Genomic DNA, 25,290 nt, shown 5'->3' with positions numbered 1-25,290 from the left:
ATGCCGGAGCCCCCGGCGGGCCGGGGCGGGGCGCGGCGGGGCGGGGAGGGGGCCGCGGCTGACGGAGCCCCCGGAGCCTCGGCCCCCTGCGGGGTGGGGAGGGGGAGCCGCGCGCGGTGGCGCGGCTCGGGCCGAGCGCCCCGCGGGTGCCGGAGCCCCGCGCCTCGCCCGGCGGGACGGCCGCGGCCGCGCGGTAACCGCGGGGGCGTCCGCGACGGAGCCGGGGCGGCGGGGCGGGGGCGGCGACGGGGTCGGGGCTGCGGCGCGGCGCGGCCGCCTGCAGGGGGGAGTAGCGGCCCGCGGCCGTCGGCGGAGCTCGGCGAAGCGGAGGGAACGGGAGCGAACCGCCCCGTCGGAGCTGCGGGAAAAGGCTCCGGGCCCGTCCGGCGGCTCGCGAAGCGCAGCGCCCTTCGCCCCGCAGCGAGCGCCGGGGCTGCTGCCGCGTGCCTTCCGTCGGCGGCCGGGCGCGTGACGCCGGCCGGGAGCTGTTCTGTCAGAACCCCAGCGCGGCGCCCGCAGGACGGGCCCCGGAGCCGCGAGGTGTCGGGCGGGGCTCGGGCGCGGCTATCGGAGCTCGGCCTGAGGCGCGGGGCTGAGCGGGAGGGCGAAGCTTGTCGAGCGCGCTGCGGGCACGGCGACTGCGGGAAGCGCGTGGCTCCTCAGCTGAGCCTGCGGCCGTGTCTCTGCAGTGACACACCTGAGTTACAGTAAGTGACTCTTTGCGCCTCGGCTCGCATGTATACATCTGCGTTTCAGTTTTCTCTTTGAGCTCGAGCCTCAGCTTACCTTAATTCCAAAGCCTTTGAAGAGATTGACGTTGTGTCGTGAGTAGTGTTGAGCTGCACGTGTAACTGCGCTGCGGCCCTATTGCTTGTGCAGTACGGGTGTGTTGCTTCGGGCAGATAGCCGTGGCAGAGATGGGGATGTGGAAGAGCAGGATGGCTTTGGTAATGTCCCTTAAGGCTGCCGGAGTCTGGGTTTGGAATATCACTTAAGCTGGGAAGTTTGGGTCTTTTTCCAATACAGAAGTACTGCAGCAGTTCAGCTCTGTGTTTTCATTAACTTTATGATTCAGGGAGTTATGGATACTTTTAATCTACCGCGGGCTAAAATTAATCTCTATTCTGCAGTTCTAAGTGCTGGTGACATTCCGACTCCTTCAAAATCAAAGGCAAAGGTCCCCCTGCAGCAAAGCTGAGAGCATCTCAGAAGGTGACAGAGCATCAGTTGGCAGTCAGGCCCGTGGTCCCCATGCCTGTTGCAGCTCAGATGTGCTGTTACTATGCTGGGTTCTTCTGTTGTTCTATCATTCAGTTTTTGCAAAAGTTCCCAATCTGCAGCTCTCATTTTCTACTTACTTACGTGTTTTGAAGTACAGAGATAAGAATTGTTAGTCACATTCTGTCATTACCCCAAAGATCAATATTTTTTTTTTAAGTAGATGTTTTGGACTCTGTACAAGTTTGTTCTTTCACTGTATCCAGTGCTGAAAAACGATCCACCCCAAGGAGAGTAGCTATTAATCAGCTCTACACATGCAGAAGTGTATCTCCCAGCTGTTCTGAGGCAGAGCAGCAAGCTCAAGAAAACACTCCACTGTTATTGTAGAGGCTCTTTGATACAGAAGGAGAGAACAGAATGTTTGTTTTAACCTTTACAGAACTGCTAAAGGAAAAATCATTTGTATTCAAAATAATGTTTTGTATACAATAAGACAAAACAAGTATAAATGATAAATAGTTGTATGGTTTAACAGCTGTGCATTGGTTGTCAAGCATTGGTGCTGGCCTTGCTGACCCACTCAAAACACGAAAACTTTCCTCAAGTCATTGGTTTAATTTGTAGAAATGCTAATTTTGCTAATATTTACCTAAAGCTACAGCATAATCTGCCACTGTGAGTGTGCATCTAGGTTGTATGTGACCCCACGAAAAGGCATTTGAGGACTGGCACGCGTAGTGGTTAATTTGGGCAGAGTGGTAACAGATGGTGAGACTTGGACAGGCAATACTGAGAGACTGCCAGTAATTGCCTATGAATGCTCGTAAGTGCATGAGCTCACCTAAGTGGAAAAGTGAGGAGAAAGCCATGACCAGCTGGTGAATTCTGCTCAAAATTGTCTTGCCCTTGAGCAGCTTCAACCTGCTTTAACAGGGGGTTAGACTAGATCATCTCCCCTGGCCTTCTGGCCCCTACGATTCTGCAAGGATGCATTCCCTGCTGCTGGCACCAAAAATCCAATTATCTTTCTAGTATTTTGCCCAAGGATAGTTTTTCCAAAAAGATGTTGTGGGCCAGAAACAAGCAAAGAACAGTATTCCAATATGCTCTTTGCAATGTTGTGAGGCCGGAGTGGAGAAGAGGAAGGATATGCCATGATCTCCACCAAGAGACTCAAAGTGAATTCTCCACTCTGATTGCAGACAGCAGCAAGCTCCCTTTCCCTACAACAGGAATTTCTTATGGCAGCATTTGGAAATACACCATTTTTGATTCCTGTTTGGAAGCCTCTGTTGCTGTAATTCATAATTTTAAGTAAAGAGTAGGACTCTTCAGAGCTTCCAGTTTGAATGCTATATTTACTGCAGGGATGCTTCTGTGGCTATCCTGGATTATTTGGGCTTTGCTTTGCAAGAACAGATACAGAGTGTATGTATGACCAAGCGTTCAGCAGAGGAAGAGTATCTGTACAGCTGCTCTAAATGCTGTTGACTTTATACCTGTTTCACACTGATCCTTCGTCTCATTTTCACAGGGCATGGTTGAAATGAAGCTGAGAAGAGAGTGGCAGGTTGTACTTCCTGCACTGCGAAGCATGGAGAGGATCATCCTGTACACAGCAGACAGGTACTGCTGACAAAGAGATCACAGGCACACGTGCCTCACAGCCTTGTCACATGGATAAGAAAAGCTCTGGTTATCTACGGTATCTGATTTTTTCTTTTTCAGAAGATAGACTGGGAAAACAGCTGACTGTGAGATTACCTAGAAAAGAATTGTCTCTTCAGGCAGAATCCGGGAGGTATTTCAGAAGAGAGAGAGAGAGACAGAGAAAGGCCTAAAATCTGAAAGAGTACTGGTATGTTTGGCTACAAAGATAAAGGTGAGAAGAGTCTCTGAGAAGCGCATACAGGAACATTTCAGAGAAGCAGCAGCAGCAGCAAGTAAGTCTCACATTGAAAAGTTTAAGTTTTGGGCTCCTCGTTCTGTTGGAATTCATTTAAGATCTTCAGTACTTGAAACCAGTGCCTGTACTGGAGGTTAACAACTCTTAAAGGAGACTGCTGTGTATCAAATGTTGCCTGTACTAGCCATGTAGCACTAGTTTATAACTCAACTAGCAGTTTTGGTCCGTTCATACTTAGTGAGCTATGTATTAATACTGAGAAGGAGAGATTCCATTGCTCTTATTCATGTTGAGTTGCAGTCAGTGGAACTAATTGTTGAATAAGGTATGCTCAGCGTGAGGGTGGGTGTTGGAATCTAGCCCAGATGGAAATATCTGTTGAACTACTGCTGTATTTGAGAGCAGCCACCCCAAACAGATGAATCCAGCATGTTGCTAAAAGTATTTCAAACCATTCTTGTGGCACAATGCAGTATTTTTACTGGAGAATACAGGAGATGTTTTAAAGTAATTTCCCCAACTAAAAGAAAAAAAAAAGCTGAATCATTGTACTAGAAAGATAAGGAAAGCATCAGTGCTGTAATCATCTGTCCTGTGTTGCAACACTAACAAACTAAGTGGTCTACACAGCTTTACAGAAATGGGTACTTAACTGCAGCTGTGGAAGGGAGTCAAAGCATTTACTGGAATACAGTCTTCTAGCATTTATTTTCATTCTGTGGTCTATTGCTTTCATCTTCAAATTCATCTGTGCAACCTTCTCAATCACAGTTAAGTAATGGTGTCATTTCATATACATATGCAAAATCTCTTGGAAAGTACTGTCATGCTTATAATATGAGGAATACAATGCAAATGCAAAGTACTGTTTTTTAATATGGAACTGAATTTATTGTCAAACATTATAGGAACGTTGTTTGCAACATCACGTAAAAGTAAGAATCTTTCAAGGAAGCAAACCCCAAATGCATAAAAATATAGTATATAAAAAAAAAAAAAAACACCAATTCACAACCTAGCTGCAAACAGCTGATCTAGCCAGCTGCTCTTCCTAGGTGACCTTGGTAGCCAGTATAGAGAAAGAGAGGCACTCCTGTAGGAGGTGAATGGAAGGAATTTAGAATCACAGAATATCCAGGGTTGGTAAAGACCCATGAGGATCATCAAGTCCAACTCCTGACTCCACACAGGACAATGTAAGAGTTAAGCCATGTGCCTATAAGCATTGGTCTTATTACTGCCGTGGAGGAGTGTTTGCATCCTTCATCTTGGAGAAGTACACAACTGTAGAAACAGCTAGGTTGTAAGTAAATGAATTGGACTACTTATTTTAACTGCTACTACGATAGAAATCAGCAAATAAAACCTTGTCTTAAAGCAAGTCTTTTAAAAAGTTCATTACATTGTGTAAATATGCTAATATAAAATTTCTAATATAAAATCTGATAATATAAAACTAAATCTTTGAGTTTCCTCCCATATAGACATGTCTTTTTACTAAAGTTTTTTTTGTTTTTAATAGAAGTTGTATATACTGCTAACATAATTTGCATTAGCTAACCCTATTGTTTAAGACAGAAGAGGTCTAGAAGCTTTCGGTTTCTAGGAAGAATTGCATAGATAAAAATGCAATGAATGCTATCAATTTTGGTAACTAGCAACCTTGCTGTCATTTAAACAAGACAATGGAATGGGCTGGATTTTGAGCTGTGGCTCAAATGAGGACGAGGGGCAGGATGTAAAGAGGGGGAAGTGATAAAGCATCGTGTCCCCCGAGTTCTAGTCTCCAGGCCACTCTTCTCTGTAAAGGTCTGCCTTCAGAGCTGGACCACAGTGATAAGAGCTACAGCATTAAAGTACCTCCCTCCCGTTTCATTTTTGCTCCCGTCCCATCGTTATTACACTGTGGCAGTGTGGCAGTGCAGTGTATGGTTGCATATATTGGCCCTATGCTGTTCCTGTGCTGGGAAAATTCTTTCTGCGGACGCTTCAGACCGTCTGAAGCTCCTGCACACTGCTGGAGAGGAGGACAGGGGCTGCACTGCTGACTAGACTCTGGCTCTGTGCCTGTTCTGAACTCTTTCTGCAACCGGTCCATAAAGTAATCCCCAAGACTATTTCTGCCATCTTGGGAACAATCAAGCCTGCGAGCATTGGTCAGGAGGTCTCCCATCATCTTGATCTTCTGGATTTTGGGCCCAATAAATTGTTTCTTGATAGTGCTTGCGCTATGAGGGTCTGCATTTTCAATGCTTAGGGCATAAAGCTCTTCAAAGTATCGTGTCAGAGTTTTCCACTGCATCATAGCTAGTTCCAGAGCTTTCATCAAACCGACAGCATAGTCACAATTTGGTTTCTAGAAACAAAGACAGAATTACATTTATTTAGAAGAAGCTCATCTTTCCATATTCACTGTTTTCCTGCATCTTCCTATCAAGAAGTCACATTAGGATTTAAAACTCCTAGTCTGGAGCATTTCTTTTAGGATTTTTTATAACTCCTAGAAAATTATACCTGGAAATCTAAGGGGATGAATGCAGAGATCTGAAGTACCAACAATATGCAAGAAATTAGAGTAACTACTGTTATTGCAAATGCTTGAAAGCTCATTCCGTGCTACACACCTGGATGGTTTTAGAACAGTAATGGCCTCCTCTTTCTTGCTGATACTTCATCAGAGCCTCTGCGGCTTTTCTCTCTTCCAGAGCTTGATGCAGGAAGAACTTCGAAACATTTGGTAGAGCCACATGTGACTGATCAAAATATTCACCCTAAAGAAAAAACAAACACACAAAAAACCCACACCACACAGATGATTAAGATTTGCTAGAATCCAGGAGACTTTTCCAATGGGACTTTATCTACCCACAATCACTTCGAAGACCTTCATCCAAGTCTCTACAACACAGTAAGTTTGGTGTCTTTACTAAAAAGTCTTTTTACTTCTATTACAAATCCCTCTGGCTTTTAATTCTAGAGAGGTAACTGTAGTACTGATATAGTACTGTTATTTGTCTCCAGTACTGATGTTCTTTCTTGTTGGCAGAAATCCTTGGAATACAAATAACTTTTAAGGTATAGTCCCAGAACAGGGAACATAGGTGAAAAATAAGCTTTCAAAGCTATTAAGATGAGGCAAATGAAAAAGAGAACAAGCACAATTTTGCATCTTCATCTAGTTCCAACACCCCCTGCCACAAGTAGGTCTGCCTTCACTAGCTCAGGTTGCCCAGGGCCCCATCCAACCTGGTCTCGAATGCCTCCAAGTATGGGGCATCTGCGGCTACCTGTGCCAAGCCCTCACCACCTCCTAAGTTTCTTCGTAGCATCTAGCCTAATTCTCCCCTCTTTTAGTTTAAAGCCGCAGCTCCTTGTTCTACCACTATCAAACCGTGTAAAAAGCCAGTCCTCTCTCTCTGCTTGTATGCTGCTTCAAGTACTGTTAGGCTGCAACAAGGTCTCCCCAGAGGCTTCTCTTCTCCAAGCTGAAGAAGCCCAACTCCCTCAGCCTTTCTTCATAGGAGAGGGACTTCAGTGGAACTGAGGGAGTTACAGTGTTGTGATCTGCTAGTTCCTTAAGTATGCATATGCAGTACAGCACAGCTTTTGCCTCTTGGATGGGCTCTGGACTGGAGCTCTGCTGTATGCTTATAGCCTAGGAGGGGTACAGGACAAATGTGTGCCCTAAGCCTGGAGGCACACAAGACCAGCTGGATGGGGCCCTGGGCAGCCTGAGCTAGCAGGGGGCAACCCTGCCCATGTCAAGGGGGTTGGGGCTGGGTGGGCTCCAATTTAAGCCATTCTGTGCTTCTATGATTTCATAGGTTTTTCTGCTTCTTACTGTCCTGCTCGCCTTGTTCTGTTGCTCTGTGTAAATACAAAGTAAATGCTTCATCTGTGTTGTTCATTTCTTTAAAAAAAACTTGCAGAAAAGTTACGCATGCAAGACAGTGTTTTGTTACTGTGATAACCAGCTGGGACACCCCAACCTGTGCATGGCAATGAAGCAGTTGAGAGCAGGGCCACGCTGGAATTCGTATTAACAACATTCATTATGATATGTGCACAAGCCTTTTCCTGCGCTCACTTTCACCTTGCTATTCACAGAAGCAATGAGATTCCATATTTTGCAGCCACGGAAGGAAAGTTACCACACCTGCTTAACCGCTAAGGTAAATATTTTATGTACATTATTATCTACTTTTAGGATGTTAACACTTTCTAATGTTTTCAAGTTTAATTTCTCCACCGTCTGTTCCTAACTGAGCAGCACCAACCCCGTTACCCTACCAGCCACCAGCATCACCCACCACCCGGCCCTCCCGCCGCCTTACCAGCGCCTGCAGGCTATAGGCGAGCTCCAGCAGGGCGCCGGTCACCCCGCACAGGCCCTCCTCCACGGCGGCCGGGAAGCTCTGCCTCACGCGGCTGCCGGGCAGCGGGCGGTGCGCCGGGCAGGCGGGCAGCGTGACTCGGGGCCGCTTGGAGCGCGGCTCGGCCATGGCGGGCGCCGCCATGGGGCAGCCGCGCCGCCCCCCCGCCCCGCCTGATATAGCGGCGGGCACCTGGGCCGCACCTCGCCTCCGCCCGCCTCCCGCCCGACCGGGGGAGGAGGGAGCCGCGGCGCCGCCATTTCCTGTGTGCCCGTGGGCGGCGCGCCCCGAGCTTGGCGGGCCTCAGCCGCTCCGCCTGCTGCCGGCGGCGGGGTCACGTCAGGTGTGTTAGCGGCGCTGCTCGGTTTGCACGGTGGCCGCCAAGGCTAGGCTCCTGAGTCCTTTAGCCGCCGTGTCACGGCGGTGCAGCTCCGCGTGCTATTCTTTGAGCGCTTGCTTTCAACGCATAGAAGCCGCTGGAGTGGAAATGTGGCTCAACGCCCTTCAGATGGGATTACTTGCTGTTCAGTGACCTTCTGCTGAGTCAGCTCAATCCTACGTGCCGCTCTGTGCGGTCTTTTTTAGCGGCTCGTTCTGCTTCCCCACAGACCTGTTCTGAGGACTAAGGGCAACCTTGTTAGCCTGTTGCACTCTGTAATTGCGATTGGGTCCGACTGCCCATCACCAGAGAGATGGTGGTACGGGGGTGTGAGAGCTGCTCTGCAGAAACCTGCTTATATCTACTTTGGTGCCTCCATTTTCTGCAGCATTCTGCCCTCATTGTTCAATGTAACTAATCATATTTTAGTGCTTAGAATCACAGAATGGTATGGGTTGGTGGGGATCTTAATGTCCACTCAGCCCCAGCCCCTGCTGTGTGCAGGGATGCCCCCCATCACATACATCAGCTGCCCAGGGCCGCATCCAGCCTGGCCTTGAGCCCTTCCAGGGATGGGGCACCTGCAGCTTCTCTGGGCAGCTCTGCCAGGGCCTCATCGCCCTCTGAGTAAAGAGTTTCTGCCTAACTTCTCACCTAATTCCTCCCCTCTTTTAGTTTAAAACTGTTTCACACTGCCTATCAGAAAGGTAGAAAGGATGACCCAAGGAACTACCAACCTGTCAGCATCACCTGTGTGCCAGGGAAGATTATGTAGATTAGTATATTAGTATATATTAGAATACCTGAAAGGAATACTAACGCACATGGAAGACAGGAGGTGATATGGGGTAACTGGCATGGCTTCACCAAGGGCAGGTCCTGCCTGAGCAACCTAGTGGCCTTTAATGATGGATGCAGACAAGGAAAGAGCTGCTGATGTCATCTGTCTGGGCTTCAGTAAGGCCTTTGACATGGCCCCCTGTAACATCCTTCTCTCCACATTGGAAAGCTATGGATTTGATGGCTGGACTGTTTAATGGACAAGGAACTGGTTGTGAGATTGTACCCAGAGAGTGGTGGTCAATGGTTCAGTGTCCAGGTGGAGATCAGTGACAAGTGCCAATCCCTCAGGTCAGTGCTGTGACCATTGCTGTTCTTCAGCAATGACATCAACATTGGGGTTGAGTGCTCTCTCAGCAAGTTAGCAGATAACACTAAACTTTGTGGTTCAGTGGACATGTCTAAGGGATGGATGCTGTTCAGACAGGACCTAGACAGGCTCAAGCAGTGGGCCCAGGTGTGAACCTCATGAGGTTCAACAAAGCCAAAGGCGAGGTCTTGGCTTTGGACATGGTGGTGCTGGTGGACAGCAAGCAGGACATGAGCCAACAGTGTGGCCTTGCAGCACAGAAAGCCAACTGTATCCTGGGCTGCATCAAAAGGAGCGTGGTCAGAAAGGCAAAGGAGGTGATCCTGCCCCTCTACTCTGCACTGGTGAGACCTCACCTGGAATACTGCATCCAGATGTGGAGTCCTCAGTACAGGAGAGATGTGAACCTCTTAGAGTGTCCAGAGGAGGGCTGCAAAAATGATCCAAGGGGTGGAACACCTCTGTAAGGTCCCCTGTGAGGACAGGCTGAGAGAGCTGGGGCTGTTCAGCCTGGAGAAGATAAGGCTCTCGGGAGACTTGAGAGCAGCCTTTCAATGTCTAAAGGAGATCTATAAGAAGGAAGAGGAACAGACTCTTTAGCAGCATCTGTTGTGACAGGACAAAGGGAAATGGTTTCAAGCTAAAAGAGAGGAGATTTAAACTGGATGTAAGGAAAAAGGTTTTTTTTCACAGTTAGGGTATTGAGACACTGGAATAAGTTGCCCCAAGAGCTGTTGGATGCCCTGGCCCTGGAGACATTGAAGGTCAGGTTGGATGGGGCTCTGAGCATCTGATGTAGCTGTAGGTGTCCCTGTTCATTGCAGGGGAGTTGGACTAGATGGCCTTTAAGGTCCCTTCCAACTCAAATGATTTATTTTGTTCGGTGGGCTTTTATGTTCAATTTCTGAGCATAGTAGACTTGATCACATGCTGTCTTTTGGAAGTTCTTATCTTAAGTTATTGCATGGCAGTGACACAAAGACATTTTTTAAGGCCATATATGAAGCATGGGCCTGCTCTGACTCACTCCAGAATTCCTTAATTCCAGATATTCCTTAACTCCTTTTTTTTTTCATGAGAACATCATTCAGTTTGTTTTTCATTCTGCCTCATAGAACTAAAGGAAACACATGCCATTTCTACTGCAATTGTATTTATTATGGAGAAAATCCATGCAAAGGAACGTAGGGGTTCTTGCTACACAGGGTGAGACGGTGTCACTGATAGTATCTGGACTGTGGACAGTACCATCTGTTCCAGAAACATGTGATCTCAAATCTTGGTTTTTAAGTAATGCTGTATCCTAGGAAACAAATGCTTTCTTCAATTTCTTAGTTACAGCAGTGCAGCATGGTCTGGAATAATGGCAACTGTCTGCTATCAGGTGGGGGCTTTTAAGGTAGAGGAACTGCTGGTCAACTGCACTAACCTGAGGGGAAAGCTTCTGGTATCTCTTCCAAACTCTGTGCTTTAGAAAAGTTATTAGTCACTTGGGATAAGTGCCCATATATTACTTTCGTACAAGTGAATCAGCTTCAGAGCTTTATTCTCACATGTCCTGAAGTATGAAGATGCCATACAAGATTCCTGAATGAACAGACACCGACGGTATGGTGGGGCTGGATGGTGAGGGAGAGCAAGAGCAGATCGTTCTGTGCAAGCCATTGCACATAAGGACTCTGTAAACAGGATTGGTGACAAGACTGGCCCTCCTTATTCCCAAAATCTAGGATTATTTAAATGTGTTATGCTAGGCACATGCCTTAGTTTATGATTTGGGATGATATTGACGCAGCACATTTAAAGTGCTCAAAGTGGTATGCCAGAGTGGGAGCCCAAGCAACCACAGCATGGTATGCAGGAGTGCAGTTCATGTTCCAGAAAAAGAAGCTCTCGTACAACACACCCCTCCTGTGAATTTGTTGGCTGAGTGTAGCAGAGAGGACAGTTATTCAAAAGGCTTCAGTAGTCACCTGAAAATATTTTTTCTGCTGAAAGTGCTTTGCAGATATTTAAGTGAAACTGGCTGCTTTCTGCTTTGATTCTCTGTCATTTAAAGTTGTGTTTTGTTATCTGGAGATCGCATTGTCTGTTCTGTAACCACAGGTAGCAAAAATTGTGGCTGTTCCTTCTGTCCATCCACCATCTGTTAGCTGCTCTCTAGCTGTGTGCTTTGTAAGTGATCTATCAAATACCACCAAATATTTTTCATATGTGATCATTCTGTGCCCATCAGTAGCAATAATGAAGATTGAAGGCTACATGAGGAAAAAGCTGTAAATAAATGTATGATATGTATGCTTGTAAATTAGCCTTCTTCATTCATGATTTTATTTCATAATTAAGTGAAACCTAAGCTCTCTGGCAGGAAATGGAGAATGATTCATATGAGCACCCGTGAATTCATAATCTCTTCTATTGGACATGAAGTCACTTTACCCATTTATCCATATGCTTTGCTATGCTCAACAGGTGCTTCATTTCACTGTTTTGTCTGATCCCACTCTGTTTTATTTCCCGTTTTCCATGGAGGAAAAGCCAGCAAGACTTCTGAGTTATTTCTTTGTTTTTTTGTTCTGTATGACTCATAGAGTTAAAAAAGCAGCCTGAAATCTGGGCTTTCTTAAAAATGGTCTTACAGTCATCAACAAAACGTAGGGTGGCCCTGGGATGACTGTAGCCCTGTGACTGAGCTGTGAGTTGGTCATTCTGGGATATATTTTCTATTTTTGTGTCTCTGAGTAAACGTAAAGTGTTCAGGAAGGTCCACTTTGCTGTGATGGTGTGAAATCAGTATGTTTTAGCGATACAAGGTAAGAGCTTCTCAAAAGTACAAACTAGAATGTAGTTCCTCTGAAGTATCTTGTCCTTGATGTCAAATAGAGCAGACAGGAACCTATTTTGGGGGCTCCTATGTACTGAACATTTCTGTGTGACTGTGCAGTATCTACTATTTATGTATTCCATTTACTAAGGCAAGGTATCACACTGAAATCCTGTATGCAAGTACTTGAATTCATATTGAAGTCATTTTTTAAGTGCATTTTTTTGGAGCTTGCCTCAAATACTCCAAAGCTTTGTTTTCCATTGCTTTTCTTTTCTAGAGAGTTAGGGCTCTGTTTTCTTTTGTTCACTGATACTTTTGCGTATGCAAACCATACTGCAGTGCTAGAAGTCAGCTGAGGTGTGTGAGCATGTTTTTCAGTTGTCATGGAATGTCTTGTTGACCATCATCTAGTTTTCCCACTTTGCGTCAGTAACTGAATAAAATTGTGACATTGTTTGCAGCTGTGATGTAAGCTTTATCTTGATTAGTTTCATTCTGTGGTTTTCTTTTTACTTAAGCCTGCATCACACGGGTATGGAGAATTTGGCTGATCCCTCTTTCTTCTTCTGCAATGAAGTTCTTAAAGAACTTTCAAACACTGGATAATTGAAACCCCTGTGTTATTTAGAGAAATCTTTGCTGATTAAAATGTGTCCTTATGTTTAACGTTGTGTATTTGAGCAGGTCCAGAAGGGCTTCCTAATTCATGCTGCTTCCTCTTTGCAGTGCCTAAGTGAGGCTCTCTGTAATTAATGCTGTCTTTTCCCTTCCTGCAGAAGAGTGCACTTCAGGTGGCCTGGAGTGGAGATGAGGCAGCCCTAGCTTGACTCTGGCAGGCTAAGCACAGGCCGTGTTGGAGCCTCTGTGACTGTGCATGCTGATAGGCTCCTTAATGCTGGCTTCTCTGGTAAAACTGCACTGCAGACACTACTAACTTGTGGCTACCAGCTGTATAGCTCCATTTTCTCTTAAGCACATGTCACTCTTTCCAAAGTAGAGTTACATTTTGGCAATTTACCTACACCAAGTTTCATCCCCAGTCACTCCTCCTGTGAGATACTGCAATTGTTATTTCAAGTTATATTTTAAAAAGCATTGGACAGCAAACTTGAGGCTTGTCAGTGCGATCTGTCCATGGTACATTGTAATTCCAGTCACTTTTTGGAGGATGGAGCTACTGGGTCTTAGAGCTGGAGCAAGTATAAAGGGATTCTGAGGAATTTCTAAAAACATGTGGTGTGCCGCAGGCAATGCATTACATAAGGGGTTTGTGCAATCCCCAACTGCCTGGAGTCTCTCACGGTTTATGTCCCTTCCCCTTCTTGTTCTGCTTTCCTTTCCACAGATATGAATAAGAATCTGTGCTTGTTTTCAAACAAATGAGAAAATAAGACTTGACGTTTTGGAAGAGGCACTGCCCTTTTCTGGTACAGTTTGTGCCACTGAAGTCAGTGACTGTAGGTAATGCCTTCCAGGCAGTGTGAACTCTAGGAGGAGCACTCTGTGCTCAGCAGCCCTTGAAAGAGCATCAGACATCTTTGAGATGAGCGTGAGCAGATGCACTCTGTACTTGTTCACAGCGTTTGAGACTGCAGTAATATTTGCCAGTAATAAACAACATCTTCTGATGAAAGTCCAGGAGCCCTTTATTGTCTTGCTGCTCTTTGTCACTGACAATCAATGTTCATAGAGTTCGTGCTGGTACCAAGAGCACCTGCTTCCAAAACGCTGGTACTCCAAGGAGTTGAATGGTTTGACTGATGCCCTCTTCTGTTTGGCTAAAGAGGGAAGGCATTGAGGCCACGGTTGTGGTGAGAGGTGAGAGGTGTGCAAGATGTGTGGTGAAGGGGAAGTTGTTCCAAGTGTTTTAGGTTTTGCATTCACCAAAAAGTTGAGAGCGAGCCATATTCACAGTTTTTATTTGAGGAAGAGCCTTCTGAAAGTTTCTATGAAGCTGAGCTTTTTTTTTTTTTTTTTTTTTAGCTTTAAAGCGTACATTCATCAGGTAAATGTTTTAAATTTGGGATTCATATGGGTTTGTATCAGAGCAGCACTGTGCAGAGAGACTTGGGGGTCTTGATGGACAGAAAGCTGGACGTGAGCCAGCACTGTACTCATGCAGTCTGGAAGGCCAACCGTATCCTGCGCTGCATCAATGGAGGGGTGGCAGCAGCGAGAGGGAGAGGATTGTCCCTCTATTTTGCCCTTGTGAGGCCCCATGTGGAGTACCACATTCAGGCCTGGAGGCCTCAGCACAAGAAGGATGTGGAGCTGTTGGAGTGGGTTCAGAGGAGGATCACAAAGGTGATCGAAGGGCTGGAGCACCACTGCTATGAAAATTTGAGCTCAGGGCTTGTTCAGCTTGGAGAAGAGAATGCTCCGGGGGCGCTCACTGCTGCCTTCCAGTACATGAAGGAAGCACACAAGCAGAAGGGGAACCAACTTTTTACATGGTCTGATAGTGACAGGACAAAGTGGAATGGCTTAAAACTAAAGAGATGAGATTTAGGTTAGACATTAGGAATACGTTTTTTGCTCAAAGTGGTGAGGCCCTGGCACTGGCTGCCCAGAAAGGCTGTGGATACCCCATCCCTGGAGGTGTACAAGGCCAGGCTGAATGGGGCCCTGGGCAGCCTGAGCTGGTGGGGGCAGCCCTGCCCCAGCAGGGGGGTTGGGGCTAGATGATCTTTAGGGTCCCTTCTAACCCAAACCATTCTGTGATTCTATGATTTTATGATTTAGTGGAGGCGAGTTAGACAAAACTGAAGTGGATAACTTCCTTCAAACATCGCTGACCTTAAAGACTATGCTAATCTCCAGTGAAGTGAAGGTGTAGATTGTTAGGATATCTATTTCCCTATCACGTTCTGCCTAATTTTAGCAATTTTCAATATATTATAAGGTTCTTACAGTGATAGGTGTTAGATTGTTGTCTGTTTGTGGCAAACCCTTCTGTGCCAGCTCAGGCAGATTGATTTTGATTTCATTATCTTTGTGCAGAGGACCTGTTGATTTGGGCGTTAGCCTGATTTCCTCGTAATTACGAGATATAATATAGGGTGGATCTGGCTCATCTCACTTAAAGCAGCCAGCAACATTAACTGGTACTCTTGGAAAGTTACTGTGGTCTGTAGGACTCTGTGGCATTGCCCACAGTGATGCACTCAAGGGCTTTCCTTCTTGATTTTTAAACCATTGCTATCATTTGTGTAATTCAGAAATTACTGTGCTGAGCATTTAATGCTCTCACAGAACGTTTGTTCTCTGCTTGAAATCCCACATACCAAGCGCCTGCCTGAGGCAAAGACAAAAAAACTTAGCTTTGATACTCCAAAATGGGCTGTGTAAATCCCGTGCAGCTGGTCTGCGTGAAATGTGCCCAGTGACAGCACGCCACGGAGAGGATTCCAAGGGTCTCTCTTTCTGGGTCTCTCGGATGCTGGTAGGGTCTTACTGCTTGTGCTGTGCATGGCAGTGACAGAGCAGTGCTCAGCATTAAGGGTGCGATCGCTATGCAGCTCCCTCAGGCATATGTGTGGACAAAACAGATGCGTAACTGTGCCACATTGCCTTCTTTTGTATATTTAGATATGCTTTGATATTTTCCAACTTTGGAGTTGTGGTTAAAGCCTCAAAGGGAATCTGGGAGTCCACAGCAGCTGAGCCTATGCTTCTAGCACAGGGTGTTCCTGTGCCGTGCTGTGAATGTGGTAAGCAAATGGTGTCAGTGATCCTGAACTGCAGTGTTTGTCAAGGGAAATTCTCTGAGTCTTATTTAAATGCGAAAGCCAACACAGTAGCACTGACACTTGTGTGTATTTGTGGTGAGGTCAATGACTGTTTGGATTTGAGACTGTTTTTTCTGCCTGTGCCATTCTGGCCACCAGCTCTGCTCCTTGAACTGACTCTGCTTTGCTTCTTTCTGTAATATAACCCAGCTGGGACACGGTCCCAAGTGGAAAGTGACTCAAACCAATCAAACCTCAGAAGGTCACGAATGAAAAGAGGTGCAGTTCAGGGAAATAAATGTTAGAATACAAAGTTAGGGAAGTTGTGACTGGTGAATACGAGCAGCTTGTAGCAATGTCATGTTTTCCCCTAACAGTGCATTGAAGCACTTTGGAAAGCCTACTTTTGCACATGTTTTATGGACAGAGTGCTCCTGGCAGTGTCCTGCAAGGCCACCTGTGTGAGTCTTGCTCTGTGCTCAGGCTGGAGAGATCTCCCTGGTTCTCCTGACACAGGCACTAGGGTCACTGCCAGGAGTGAGAGCAAACGTGTGAAACTGTTGCATAGAGCTTGGTGTGGCAGCACTCAGGAAGGAGAAATCTTGGAGGCTTTCATTAATCCAAACCAATCATAAGATGCTGAGAGTACAAAAAGAGATTTGTACACATTGCGTCATAAATCAGCTTCCGGCAAAACAAGAAGAAAATTTTCCTTGGAGCCAGCTAAGCCAATAGCTGCTTCTGGCAGGGTTTCCTGCATGCTTCCCAGATCATTTTGTCATGGCCATTGATTGAAATAATGCACTGGGCAGATGGACCACTGGCCAGAGCAAGTATGTGGCCATTCTTGTGATGCCTGGGCCAACAGACTTCTCTTAAGGGGCTCTGAGGGATTTTGTCTGATGTGTCCCAGAATGGGATCGTCCATGTTTCTGTGGAAGGATGCTTGTGGTCTACAATCTGGGATGCAAACAGGAGTGAGGGACACATCTTGTGAGGCAGCAGTAAGGCCATGGTACATGGACAGAGGGAGGGTAGTGAGGTTTGCCATGTGTAGCTTGTGACTTGTAGCTGTTTGCTTTGAAGCAGGAGACAGGAAGATTTCCTTTCCCTTTTAAAAGAAGATTGGTGCAGAGCAAAGATAGGTGAAAAGTTCCGAGGAAAACTAAACAGAGAAGAGAAGCAGTACTAAGAGAGGGCCAAATCTTTCACTGGTGTATATGAGCATTACTCATACAACTTCAAGAGACTACATGATTGAACTGAGCATGTACTAGCTGAGGACCTGGCCCATAATGTTCTTTATAAAGATCTGATTCCTCCCCAAATAGCTTTTCCCTCTCTCTTCAAAGAGGCACCTGTTGTTGGAGGAGCTGGTGATGATACTGGATTAGTGCACATGCGGTCAGCCCGCTTGGCCTCGGCCCTTTGGACCCAAAATGAACTCCAGCTGCTGTTGCCCAGAGCAGGTGCTTCATCCAGCCTGAGCAGCTGTTTGAATGCACACTGCCCTGGCCAATAGGCGGGATAAGTCGTCTGAACTACCAGGGGAAGAGCTGGTCAGCAGGAGGGAAGGGAAAGGCACTATGCCACAGAGTTGGGTTTCTTATACCCAGCATTTAGCGTGGAGACATTGTTCCAACATATCATGGTGGAAATGGGAAACAGTGGCTGGCATTCTGCATGCAGCAAGCCTGCATGACCCAGTGATGGATGCTGGTTCCCAAAATGGGAGACCAGCAGGACCCTGACTAATGCTGGATCTGTAAGATGCTGAATCTGTCTTGTCAGTTATGTGGCTCTGTGTGAGACATTCAGAGGGCTGCTGGCATCTAACAGTTGTTCAGTGTTTACAGCCATCGGTTCAAAGCTTTAAAGAGCTGCCTGGCAGAGGTGAGATAGGCGCAGAGCAGCATGCAAGATGATACCTGTGAGGTGTGACAGCCAAAACCAGCAGCAAGGAAAGATGACAAAAGCAGAGGGAAATGGGTTAAGATGCAGCCACAGGAGTGCAGGGGACTGTGCCAGGTCAGAGGAGGGTGAGGAGATGTGTGGGCATTCAGAGATAGGGAAGGTTGGAAGGCAGCAGCCAGAGTTTGAGGAAGGAGAATAGAAAGACAATGCCAAAGGTAGAGCAGTGGTAACCCGGGGAGGGCTAGAGTGAAGGGAGCAGGTCAAGGATGCAGGTTTCTTCTTTCTACATTGTATATGGTTTTGGTCAGATCCTATCAGACAGGCTTCTCATTCTGCGTGCCTTTACTAATTGCTCAAACAAGCTCTCAGTGAACCCCCATATTTCATTTTTCATTACAGTGTGGCACAAGCCCAGGAGAAAAACATGAATATTAGAGGCCTCTCTTTGTCAGGAAATGGGATTTCCGCAGGTGCTCAGTTGCAAATACTGTGCATGCTTCTAAGGCTTGGCATATGGCATTGCTAAATCCTGATTCAGGATGCAAGAATGTCTCATGGCCCCTGCCATGTAAACTGTTGTCCGCCCATGTTTGGAAGTCAGCCCTCAGTGATGGCACTAGACAAGTATGGGTGAAATGAGCAGCTTGGCTTCAGCACCGGGCAAGACTTGTTGAACATTGTAAGTACAGATGGCCCAATCCACATTTTGAATAATGAATATTACGACTTTTTCTGCAGCTAGTGGTAAGAAGTTCAACAGCCTTTCTTCAGCCCCTATCTGCCATCCCAGGATTTGAAAGAGTGACAAAGTATTTCATCCCTTCACAGGATCGGGTAAGCTTAGTAACTGTAATGCTCGTATGGAATTATACAGAAAAACTCCAGATAGCCAGATGCAATGATTTAAGATCATATATGTGGTTGCAGGGAAATTATTGCCATTTTATTTTACTTACCACTTGGATTAGTTAGGTTATCCAGCTGACTTCAGTTTGCTCTTTTGAACTAAACTGCTCGTCCTGCTACAGACCTGTACAGTTTCTTTCCCAGTGTAGTTCTTCCATCAGGTATTCTTCCTGTATGTATTGCTTCCACATTGAAATTAGAAGCTTAGAGAAATAACATCAGAAGCTTGCTCTCTCTACATGAAAGAAATACTTAAGGCTCTTAGAAAAATAGATGCATTAGAAATAGGTGGTATCTGCTTATTCTGTGCTCACAGCCTTTGGGCCTGTCACTGGAAAGAAACACTGTGTGTGACCTCTTAAAAGTGCATGAGGTCCATCTATGGAGAAGGCAGCCATTCTCCTGTTGATCATTCATGTTTTAACCGCTGCAGGCTTATCAGCAGTAGCTCCCCACTGTCTCCTTATCTGCCCAGTAGCGTGGCTGGGTGCTACACACCCCCAGTACTCCTTCACTGGGGATGGAGTGGTAAGTGTTCCCCAGCTTTCTTGCACTGTAGTATGAACTCAGCAAAGTGGAAGTGCAACTTTCTACTCCTTTTAGTGTGGTAAATATGAAAAAAATCTCCCAACCAAAAAAACCCACACCAAATGCCATTCTCAGAGCAGCCTGATATCTGCATTTAAATATGGCAGTACATATAATCTCACTTCCCAGAGATTTTTAACCACTTCCATTGTGGATAGGATTTTTTTGAGCACCTTCCTGATGCTGATTTAAATGGAATTAGCTTTGCAGATCTGAGCTGGTGTGAGGAACAACAGAGTGAAGCATTTTAGATGTCATAACTTATGAATTGCTAGATTAAGACGAAGGAAGAAAAGAGATTTTTAGCAGCTCTCCATGTTTTGGGCATCTGGAGGACAGAGTGTTTGACGTCATGTGAGGCCTATGTTATGCTGTTGAGGAATTTGCAATTCAAGATCAAAAATACTGTAAGTGCCCTTTTACCATACAGCCGACAATTAGTTTGCTGCCAGTAAGAAAAACAAGCATTAAGTGGTGAGTGAAAGTAGTACCAGAAATGGACCCTGACAGAGTGGCAACACACAGGCCGAGGGACATTCTTCACACCTGCTGTGGTGCGTAACAGTAAGCTGGCTGAGTTAACCCGTGGCTCTACAAGCAGAGCATTGTGCTGTGACACAGCCTGGACAGCGATTGAATTACACACCGATTAGGTCTTGGGCTTCTCTCTGTCAGTGTGGACAATGAAGAATCAGAGAAGTGGACATGAGAGCTTTAGCAGGCCTTGTGCTCTCGGAGGGAGGAGGATTAGTTTGTAAATGGTAAATTGTGTTGGGGCCAGCAGTCGTAAAACTGAACTCTGCCCTTCTGCTGCCTCAAAGGCACAGGCTTTGCAGAAAACCCCTTCTCCCCCTGCTTCGACTGCCTGCTGTGATTTGGGGAGGGGTGGACATGTAGGCTCTGCTCCTCCTTTTCTCTCCCAAAAAAGGAAGAAGGTGCTGGTGCATTCATGCCCGTCACTGTCTCTTTCTTTCTTCTGTTAGAAAGGGCATGGGATTAAACAAATCAGTCTTCTGCCATTTCCACACGGTTGCAGAAGTTTGTGATTTGCCTCTCGTACTGAGGTGTTGCTGGCTTGTTTACTGCCTGGTAACGAGTGTCCCTAAGAGCTGATTTAACCCAAAGTATATCGTTACTCAGGAGGTCAATAACAGGTCTGAGGAGTTGCAAGTGTTGCATCCTTTCCCTCTTGTCATCTGGTCCCATGTGACTGCAGAGCCTGTGCTGTGCTCTTAGCTCACCCTGCAAATGCTTCTTGCAATGGAAGTAAGTACTGAGCTGGCACAGACAATTTCACATGTGATAACAATATTCTTTGGGTTTATTCTTGCTTTGATTCCACTGGGACCAGTTGCTCTACACACAGGTGCTAAAGGTGGCAAATCCTCTTACATCCTCTTCCAATTTTCATTGGAAAGTTTATGCCACATAAACCGTTTTGTTTTTTTTTGGATAGGCTGAGCTTTTATTGTTTTAAGAAAAGCAGGTTAAACACAAACAGGAGAAACAACTGCATCACATGTTGTGGTTGGGAGTGCAGAGCATTTGCATTCCATCTGATCTTGTGCTTCCACTCCCTACACATACTGAATGCAACAGCTATTGGCACAAGTGTAAGCACAGAGATGGGCAGGAGTAGTTTGCAGTGCCAGACATTTTCCTTACGGACTCATCCAGTTTTTTAGGACCAAAGATTTCCCTATGGTAAAGCTGACATCTTAAGGCATTGTAGGAGGTAGAAGGATGTGACTGCACTTGACCCGAACTCAATCTGTAATCCTGTAGCTACCTTGAAGTTTGCCGGTGAATAATGAAGTATATGACAAATGAAAATATGATTAATTAATCTGCAAGTACAAAAAAAAAAAATCTAAAAAATCCTCTCTTTAAAAATCCTTACCTTTCAAATAATCTGAATGCATATTGACCCTGTATCATCACAGTGAAATTCAACAGGGATGTTCTTACTAGTGGACTAAGAATACATATCTGATTGCATATGTGGAAAACTATTTTCTTCTGGTATTCTTTGCTACTGTAATAAACCATACTATCTCTCCCTCTAGACTTTATCTCATCTGTTTATAGTGTTGGCATTTTACTTTTTCAAGCTGGGAATAAAGTAAAACAAAAATACTGTAAGATTGTAAAAGGGGCTTTCTGGATATGTCATTTAAAAATAATTCCTTGTGTTCTCTAGTTGGAACTAAGAAAAAAAACTTTGTATTTCATATTCTTAAAAGCAGTAGCAGATTTACTGTAATGCACCAGCTCAGAGTAATTTGTTCATATACTGCAAGTTCCAGAAAACCCCTCAAATTCTTTCAGCTATCTAATAGGTGGAAAATTACCAGTACCTCCCAAAAGGTGCTAACAACTGTGTGGGATATGTAGAAGTTGGCTTGGGTTCATTGAAGTTGATTTTCCTTTTTTTTTTTTTTTAAAGCTCAATAAAAAATCATGCATGGGATGAATTCAGCTGTCGTTCAACACAGTCAGTATGGATTGCTGATGGTTCGCTTTCAAAAACAGAAATAGAGAAAAACAGAGAATTATTCTAAGTAGCCACTGTTTTGTTCAAATGGAATATTTCAAAGGTACTTTTTAAAGAAAAACAATGAAAAATAGTCATTCAGTAGTGCTGATACAGGATTCACAGAGGTTAACACCACTGACATCATGCTGGAACTGTATAGCATTTTGTCAGTGGTTATTAATGCCCTGCTGCTGGGAGACAGACAGTGCCAGCTGCCATTTGGTGTGATGCTTTTCTGCGGGTGTGCCTCAGCCTCTGCTCTGAAAGACTGTGAACATCTGAGGATCTGCTCCCTGCCTAGTCATCACTCCTCTGGCACAGGAGGAGAGGAGATGGTGCTACAGAGCCATGTTCAGAAGGCACAGATGACTTGTGTTACTCAGATGTTCAAGACTAAAGACCTTTGGAAGGAAATAAAACTGGAAGTTCAGACAAACATGAGAATTTTGCCATCAGACTTAGGGGAGAAGCCTATGTTATTTAAGAGCACCTTAGAGTTTTGGACACCAGCGGAAAGAAGTCAGAAATGGTATGGAGTGAAGGAGAAAAGCCCTTGGGAGGAAGGAGAAGGAACTTTGTAACGGCAGAATGCTGTTGAATGTGGAACAATTAATGATCTTTGACTACACCATATTCATTATACATCCAGATTTGTAGGTTTAGCTCACTCACTTGGGGCTAGCTATTACTTTGTGTAATACCTTTCAATTACATCCACCATAAGGGAATGAAAGAGATATGTAAAGGTGCAATACATCAGTGTAACATATCAAATTGAGAAAGGCATTTTTAGCAGTCTGTACCAAACACAGGTTTAAGCCAATGTTAGATTATTCCTTAAGTGTATTGTTATTATGACAAATCTGAAAGGAGCTAAAAGCATTTCAGTAGATGAAAAAAAAGGAAGCTTTTATTTCCTTCGCACAGCCTGGAACCAAAGCAGGATGGTCAGCTAGGCTTACACAGCCCTGCTTCGTACCATGCAAGCACACTCCAGTCAACGTAAGGGGAATGCTCAAAGAAGCTGTGAATCCTACAGAGGGACCAGTTCATTGGGCTGCTCCACATCTGTAAATGCCAAAGTATGCTAGGACTAGGGAAACATCTGTGTATCTATCTAATAGGCACCAGCAGGGTGGGTTTTTTTTGCTCCTCTTTGGTTTCTGTAGAACAGATTTGTCGTTGTAGATTTAAAATGCTGCGTATGTATGTTCCTACTAAAGCCCTTGCAGTGCTATCTCAGGTAATGACATTTTGAAGGAATCATTTGCGCACCAGTGATTTTTCTTAAGATAATTACGCCACTTAAATGGTAAACTAACACATGTCATCTGCATTATTTCCAGTTTATACCTCAAAAGAAGCAGGTATTTCATATGGCAATGGAGGGTCGTGAAGGAGTTGACAGCACTGGAATTGAAAAAGGTATTTCAAAAAGACTGTGACTCTCTGAAGTGTGGACATTGAGAGGCAGCCCCTCTTGGTTTTGACTTTGATGCTGGCCCTGATCTGAGCAGGAGTTTGGACTAAATGACACCTCAGCTTCAATTATTTTGTACTCAGAAAAGAAACAGTCTCCTAATTCTGGTTCAGATAATTTTATTAAGCTCCTGTGAAATCCATCCAACCTAGGTTTTATGTTACAGTTTCCACTTGGATTTTTATGTCTTTATCTACCATCTGAGGATCAGCATTATGGAGAAGATCGCAACTTTAGTTCTCATAGAGGAATATGTAAAGGAAAAACACGAATAATGCACTGAGATTGTCCAGCTGTGAAAGTCCTGATGGTCCAAGCACATTGTGATGACAACTGTAGTCTGATGTGCCACACAGTCTATTGTATTCTCTTTGGTACTAAGATAAAAAACAAAACACATCAGTGCCTACAGATATTTTCTAAAAGAGAGATGAACATTTGAGTGCAAGAACCTCAAGTTTGGGAACACAATCCAATTTTTAGTTTTGCATACCAATAAATTATTAGAATTAAATGGAAAAATCCATGTAATCTGCATGTGCTTACCAATTATCTAGCTTGATACCCAAACAGTGATTTGTATGGACAACTTCTTTGGGCAGTTTTACAGAGTTCACTACACAAGTAGTCTATAGTCAGTTGCCTAATCCTCACTGCATCATCCCGCACCAAACCAGCAGAAGCAGCAGCTGAAGAAGAGCAATTATTCCCCTCCACACAGCACCTGAGAGATGGCATCTAAAGCGTCGTGGTCTTCCTGGTGCAAGACAGATATTGTGCTGGAACAGACCACCACAGAGGAGAGAAGCTGGGGCACATGCAACACCCAGAGCTGGGCCTGTTCAGCCTGGAAAAGAGAAGGCAGAGCAGACATCTTGTCTACCACTGCCTACAGCCACTTGCTGGGGGGTGGGGGAGTACACGGAGGTGGGGGCTGAGCTTGAACAGAGGGAGAGGGAACAAACCCACCCCAGTTGGAGCAAGGGAATTTCCAGCTGGATGCTTGACAAAAGTACTCCTCAGGGCATGCTAGGCTTTGGAGCAGGAGCCCAGAGAGGAAGTGGATAATTTTAATGGTTGTTAATTAAAACAACTCATTGTACTTTCCAATAGCCCAAACTTTTTGGATAATTATAAAAATGTATAGTAAAAAATCGCCTAACTCCGAACATGACTTTTTTGAAGAGCAGCTGAGAGAAAAAAACATTGGAATTCTGTATTTCTTCAAGAAACAAGCTTTCATTCATTGACCTCTTAGCATTTGATTACTCTTGTACTCTGCTGGTAAATAACATTTGCAAGATCTCAGTTGCAGACCAGGCTTTCCATTTGCGATTAGTATCTCTGGGGACCAAACAAAAGCAGAATGAACCCACAGAAGCCCCAGCTCTCTCAGCACAGCTGGGGTAGCACACTTCAGTGCCAAGCAGCCCCTACCACCTGGTATGTTTCACTGGTCCTCAAGTTTTTTAGAAGTTATTCTCTTGTTCCCAGGAGAATATTCTAGGACAATCATCAAGCTTGTATTTTGTATCCTTACCTCTTAGGTTTATTGTATGATAAGTAATACTAGCACCAGAAAAAAAGAAAAAAAAAAAAGTAGCAGAAGTTAAAGAACTCGAGTAGCAAAACCAGCTGCAGGTGGCTCCTTTGCTTCTTTCCTAGCTGTGTCACTAATGAGATTCACCTGAGCCCTCCCTTCCCATCCAGCTCCTGAGCAGCCACCTGATGCCATCCCCAGACATGGCCTTTGGTATCTCAGTCAGCTTTGTGCGTCTGAGGCTGTCACAGAAGGAAAAGGTGGAAGGCAAGCATGTGGCTGGTTGCTTGCTTAGAGCCCAGCACAGACCTCTGGGTTCTGTGGTGTGTGCAGGTCTGAGCACTGGGCCCAGCGCTGCCCCACCCAGCTACACAGCTGCAGTCACTTGGGCTTGATGGCTGCAGGGGTAGGGGCACGGCAGCTTCCCCAGCAGGACAGAGCAAGGCTGGTCCTGGTGGAAGGGAGCTGGCTTAAAATCAGCATCTAAAAGGTATGTTCTCCTAAAATAATAAATGGTGGTTGTGGGGTTATTCTGGTGGGTACAAAGTCTGGTCTTGGGGACTGCTGCTTCAAGTTGTTGCTGGGTGGGGGATTGCATGTTGAGCTGAACTATCGGTGTATTGCCCCTGGTGTAGGGGCTCCTGTTTTGTGTTGGTTTGTTTTTTTTTTTTCCCCCTCAGAGAGGATGGTATTTGTGGGTCTGTTATTACAACAGAAATAGTAAAGACTTAGTAAGCATTCA

At 45.3% G+C, this 25,290-nt stretch overlaps 1 protein-coding gene and 1 long non-coding RNA gene across 8 annotated transcripts; one reads left to right on the top strand and one right to left on the bottom strand.

The window, feature by feature from the left end:
* The first annotated feature begins 116 nt into the window (after positions 1–116).
* Positions 117–25,290, top strand: LOC104911024 (uncharacterized). 7 transcript variants are annotated; one of them, XR_014883403.1, is made up of 8 exons: positions 179–193; positions 1,131–1,212; positions 2,756–2,847; positions 2,950–3,164; positions 5,833–6,035; positions 7,235–7,299; positions 18,237–18,332; positions 22,875–25,290. It is a non-coding gene; the product is annotated as an uncharacterized LOC104911024 (long non-coding RNA). The 7 variants fall into 7 exon arrangements; XR_014883405.1 differs by lacking the exons at positions 179–193; positions 1,131–1,212 and adding exons at positions 344–707; positions 21,439–21,589; XR_014883401.1 differs by lacking the exon at positions 1,131–1,212 and having other exon boundaries at positions 117–193.
* Positions 3,994–7,777, bottom strand: LOC146544238 (ferritin light chain-like). The gene is given in 4 exon segments (XM_085224247.1): positions 3,994–4,997; positions 4,999–5,483; positions 5,752–5,898; positions 7,462–7,777. Coding segments are annotated over 4 exon segments (834 nt in total). The 5' UTR covers positions 7,645–7,777; the 3' UTR covers positions 3,994–4,978.

This window comes from Meleagris gallopavo, chromosome 5, assembly GCF_905368555.1.
Source record: "Meleagris gallopavo chromosome 5, MGAL_WU_HG_1.1, whole genome shotgun sequence".
Classification (NCBI taxonomy): Eukaryota; Metazoa; Chordata; class Aves; order Galliformes; family Phasianidae; genus Meleagris; species Meleagris gallopavo.
This window is presented reverse-complemented; position numbering and strand designations above follow the sequence as displayed.